The sequence below is a fragment of the Scardinius erythrophthalmus genome (assembly GCF_964197995.2).
Source record: "Scardinius erythrophthalmus genome assembly, chromosome: 6".
In the NCBI taxonomy this organism is placed as follows: domain Eukaryota; kingdom Metazoa; phylum Chordata; class Actinopteri; order Cypriniformes; family Leuciscidae; genus Scardinius; species Scardinius erythrophthalmus.
Window position 1 is genome coordinate 41,178,792 of NC_138226.1, and position 5,798 is coordinate 41,184,589.

At 38.3% G+C, this 5,798-nt stretch overlaps 1 protein-coding gene across 1 annotated transcript; it reads right to left on the bottom strand.

The window, feature by feature from the left end:
- Positions 1-725: 725 nt before the first annotated feature.
- LOC308691852 (NACHT, LRR and PYD domains-containing protein 1 homolog) lies at positions 726-4,940 on the bottom strand (the record flags this gene model as incomplete). The annotated part of the gene is made up of 4 exons (XM_081367417.1): positions 726-990; positions 2,232-3,495; positions 4,530-4,778; positions 4,922-4,940. 4 exons carry the CDS (start codon positions 4,938-4,940, stop codon positions 726-728), a joined length of 1,797 nt encoding a protein of 598 aa, XP_081223543.1.
- Between the last annotated feature and the right edge of the window lie 858 nt (positions 4,941-5,798).

Genomic DNA, 5,798 nt, shown 5'->3' on the forward strand with positions numbered 1-5,798 from the left:
CACATTATACAGATGAAATGATTAAGATTGATAATGCCATTCTTCACATCTGCTTATTACATATTCATTTAAACAATTCCATAACAGTTAAAATGGATGAAGGCCATGAACTACAGATGGGCGGTTTCATTTGCTTTGTAAGGTTATCTGATATAGCAAGAGCATTGCAAAATTGCTAAACTGCCAAAATAACTAAATAATAACTAAATAGAAATAATGAAATCAAATAAATTAATAAAATAACAATAATAAATGAATATAAAAAAAAATACAATAGTTTCTTTGTTTACTCAACCATTTTGTGTTTCTAAGCTTTTCAGTTCCTCAAAGGTGAGTGACTATGTGATCAGTGTCATTAATTCATAGCCTTTTAATGTTTTAAAAGGCTAGTTCACTAAAAATTATTTACTTTGTCGTCATTCAAAACGTGTGTCTTTCTTTCTTCTGCAGAACACAGAAGAAGATATTTTGAATAATGCTGGTAATAAAATGGTTTTGGTTCATTGCATTTCCTGTCCAAACAATGGAAGTCAATGGGATCTGAAACTGAGTTACACAATCACTCTTTAAAATAATTTATTTTGTGCTCCTCAGAGGAAAACAGGTTTGGAACAACATGAGGGCGAGTAAATTATGACAGAATTTCTCTTTGAATATTAGATACTCAGTTCTTATCAACAGACAAATTCCCATAGAAACAGGACAGAGGTGTTTCCAGATGTTTCTCACGTGAGTTCGGTTAGACTGGGGCAGTTCTGGGTCATCTGGAGGGTCCAGGCAGACAACATCTCAGTTAGACTCTCCACGTTCATTTCCATCTTGTTCAGGATAGAGAAGGAATGGAGAAATGACAGTAATGCTTCTGAATCCCTTTGGTGAATTATCTGAAAAAGTCTGGTCCAGTCGATGTTGATTATCTCTGAGTGTGGAAAGGTGAGACTGAATGATTGCAAATCCGGATGGTGAAGCAGACGAATCTTTATGCAGATACTATTAAAAAAGAATTAAAAAAGATTCAAGTTGTTGTTGTGTCTATGAGTCAATAATTTCTTACTTAGAATATATTTTATGTGATTTGTTTTACAATATTTACATCATTAGCAATAGTAAAAAAAGATAAAAGTGTGTACCTTATTTTTTTTTACTGTTTTGGGTGACCAATTTAGTTGCATTATTACTATTAGGATTATAATCTATTAGATTGCAGAGACCAAGTATGCCAGATAAACGGAAGAACAAGATAATGATATAATTGGTTATACAAAACATATTAATCATATAATTATTTCTGGTTATCATGAGAAAAAAACTATTTGATGAAAAGAAAAAAGGAAAAATCACTTGTTCTTCACCTGGACGGATCTTTGTTGATTGACAGGTCAAGTGAGAAGACATGACTATACATTAATTTGCAAGTTTCAACACGAACACTGCAAACCAAAGCACAGGAAAAATATACTAGAACCTTAAAGTTTAACAAAAGCACATTAAAGGATGATAGCATGTGTGCATAAAACACATCAAATGTATAAAATATATTTTAAAACATTACCGCTGTGAGCTCAGGGTCTGTCCTCTCGCGAGAGCGTAGATCAGTTCACCGAGATCAGAGTCTGATGGATCTATTATAATCAAGCTTCAAAATCAAATACAGAACATTACTGTACAGACTAATTAAGTTTAACTTGCAATAGCAAAATTAGAGATTAGATATTAATTACATCCACCAAATATGTGTTTTAGACCAACGCATTTACCTTGCTTTTTTAAACTTGTGAAGTTCAGGCAAAATCATAGACAAATCTTCCGATGTCAAATACAATTCAGAAATTTCTTCAAAGCTCTGACAGCACTGAGAGCAGTACAGCAGGGCACAGAAGTCTGTTCTACTGAGGAATTTACCATCTGGATTAATCCTTTCCCAGGATTCAATTGCTTCTTTCACAAAGTCTTCTTCATGAAGTTCATAGAGACAGTGAAGAACAAACAATACTGTTTTCGAAGACAAGGAACAACCTTTAACCTTTTCCAAAATCCATTTTTTCAGATGAGCCTGTGCTTTTGGACGAATGAACAGACAAACACTTAATTTTAGACAAGCCTGTTTTTTTGGACGATTGAGCAGACCATGTTTTTCAAGTGTGAGTCTCACATCCTTATTCAACAAACCAAATGCAAATTGCACCACAGCTGCAAAATGTGGTTTTGAGAAACTATCCATTAAAAGTGACCTTGTAAGTTTCCTCTGGGACTTTTCTTCATCTAGAAGGACATAGTACAGAGCAGTGAAGAACTCCTGAAAGCTGAGATGCATGAAACTGAACATCGTCTCCAGGTCGATTCGTGTCTTAAACAGGAACTTGCACAAGAATGGATTTCCAGCAGGGTCTGAAATGGTTTCATTCACACTTTTCTCATCCAGCAGGACTTGCTGTTCCTGCATCCCTCTCTCTGCCAGCTGACCCAGACTCCTCAGCAGGGTCGGGACGGACTGACTCAAACCCTGGCAATGATGCTCCAGAAGAGTGCACACAAAGTCCACGTAGATGGAGGTGGTGGTTTCCAGTCCACTTGTCGCACCTGCACCAGATGTGAATCTCTCCTGGATAGTTGTGCAGATGATCCAGCAGACGACAGGAATTGAGCAGGCAGTGATGAGGGTTTTATTTGCCTTCACATATTTATAAGCCTTCCTGAAACGTTCCTCATTTTGAAAAAACTTCTGGAAGTACTCCTCCACCCCCTTTTCTGAAAATCCCACAATCTCAGAGAAACGCTGAGGTCCTTTGAGCAGATCACTGAGTGTGTCCGTAGCTGTAGATCTGGAGGAGACCAGCAGGAGAGACTCTGGCAGGATTCGACCCCTCAGCAGGGCACAAAGAGTGTCCACAGGTGAGGCTTTCTGAAGCAGATCAGTGTGTGCTGACGTGTCATTAATGTCCTGTATGAGTTTCAGCTCATCAAATCCATCAATGACCAAAAGCACCTTCTCTGGCAACTGCTGTAAAATCTGTGAGATCTCATGTGATGATAAACTACAACTGCAGCTCAAGATCTCCACCAAACTCTTCTCGCCAGGAATGCGATTTATTTCTTTACACTTTAAGTGGAACACAATATCAAATCGCCCTTTGTAGAGGTCACCAGATGCCCAGTCCATCATGATCTTCTGCACAATGAAAGATTTCCCGTTTCCAGAATTTCCCTGCAGTATCACAGAACTAGGACTGATCCCGTGGTCATCTGGGTCGAACAGAGAGTTGAGATGGACAGAGTCTCCACTGCTCCTGGAGCTGAGGACCTGCTGGAAGCGCTTTCCACTGGAGCAGATCTCTTCTTCTCGCTCTTTTCGATCTCTATGTTTCTGAAGGATCAGAGGTTGTGTGAAGCGCTCAGACAGCAGCACATGTTCACCAGGCAGTGAGTTATACTCAGTCACATACTGATACTCGCTGCAGATCCGCTTCATATATTTATAAATCACTGAGCTGATTTCTGTAGAAAAGGTCAACATACAAAGAGTTAGTTTTTTTTTTCTCTGATTCTAATACAGTAAGAAATTCCAGAGCAGAGAAATACCAACTAAATTATGAGGTCGATGGAGTGCAATATTTAAGTATATTACTATAAAATTCATCAGTCACCTGAGGAATGTGTTTTTTCAGAGTGTGTGTGATGTCCTGTGGAGCCTGTAGAACATTAGACACACTTGATACATTCAGTGATATATTGATTAAGGCATTTCACATATATTTTCAAACATTTTACATCTATCTTTCTATTGCTGAACAAATTTATTAGACCACCACGTAAGGTTCGTGCTACAACTGCCCTAAGCTAACAGTATTGGTGATACACATTTTTTGAGAAGGGAAAAAATACGTACAGACTCAAAGTCATAATGTTTAAGTTTCAAACCCATAAGTTAGAATTTTTTAGAGTAATTTTCTACTTCCGATTTAAAAAGCAAAGACTCTCAACTGATCCACGTCTACCTATAGGAATACGACGCCTATCACTGTATTCATATATAAGGTCCTCCAATATTATCAGCAGCTACCGCGTTTATCAGGAACAAATTACCCCCCTCCATCCCCAGCTCCTCCTCTCGTCAGTCAGGATTTGGCCTTCTAATTCCCCTTTGAATCAGACTAAATTCTCATATTATGTTGTACATTAAAATATTGACATTAATGATATCTGCAATACATTCATGTTGGCTCTGTTCTGTTTACCCTAAAGGGGGTTATTGCTGCTCTCCCTGCTCTTATCCATGCTATTCTGCCCAGAACAAACCCATACCGCCAATACAAAACATATGCTAATTGTCAATCGTATTTGATGATAGTGGTCCTGACAGAAATAAGTTAACAAGATGGAAAGTTAAGACAAAATATTTAAGGTTTCTACAAGAGCTTCTGCAATTTGTGCAATGCCTGTAAAAGTACATATTTTAACAGTACATATCTCAGTATATACTGTAGGTCTAGACACATGTGGTGTAATAGCCAAAATTAGTGTGCTCTTACCTAAGTCTCTGAGCAGAGATGGCTCATGCTGTTCCAGTCTAGAATAAAAGGCAGATTTAACCTTGTCTCCTCCAGAGTGCAACACTTCATATAACTCTCTCATTTTCTCCTGGTTAGTATCTGCTGCTCTGATCTTACAGTACGGCTCATGTTTCAGCATGCCACCGGACCGCAGCTCATCTGCTATCGGCATCACCATCTGTACTCTCTGGACAAGTTTCGCCCAGTGGGCGTCCACAAACCGAGCACCTGGTAGAGAGATAATATAAGATTCAAGAACGGCATATTCTATAGTGTAGCAAGTACTTATTTGGGCAACTTCACTTTTAATCAGTGTAATGCAGACTTTTTTTCATATGACTATCTCTGCGTTTACTGTGGTAACTACTTACGCTCTGAGTCTTGGTGCATGGCGTCTCATATGTCTATGACATGTTGTAGAGAGCTGTCTTAAGATGTCCTCTAGGAAATGAAACATAATGCACATAGTGTGAGATAGTGGAAGAGAGCTTTTGTGACCCATGGTTAAAGATTACACTATTGGTATGCAGTAAATTAAGTGGCATGTAGAAAAATGTATCTAACATGCACAACCCAAATTTGGCCTTTACTGAATATACAGTCACAAAACAAAATAGTACGGAGCCCGGGAAGTCACCTGTGGGAGAAAAAAAAAACAATCCATCCGTCCGCTCAGTTTAAAGGTCCCGTTGCATGCGATTCCATGTTTCAAATTTTAGTTAGTGTGTAATGTTGTTGTTAGAATATAAATAATATCTGTAAAATTATAACGCTCAAAGTTCAATGCCAAGCGAGATATTTTATTTAACAGAAGTCGACTACAAAAAACGTCTCGATTGGACTACACCCCTCTACTTCCTTCATTAGTGACATCACCAGAACCGTGTTTAGACTAAGCTCCGCCCACAGGAACACAGGCGTATTGATGGCGAAATGTCAACAGACGGTTGATGTTTATCTATAATCGGATACCGCAAAAGTTTAATTCGAAGTTGTTAGTTTGCTCTGTCCATTTCACCACGGACTGTTTTTCTAACCTGGGATAATATAGAGCAGGCTTCTCTCAGCGTTTCATACTGACGAAGGGCGCAATTTCAACTATATTCCAGCAAGCAGTAAGTAGTGATTTAATATGGAAGTAGCGATCAACTTAACATCATTTCTCTTAGTAGGATGAAAATAATCTTACTTAAACTGTGATTAATATACAGAAAGCGATCAAAGAACAATCCCTTTCCAATCGTCCAA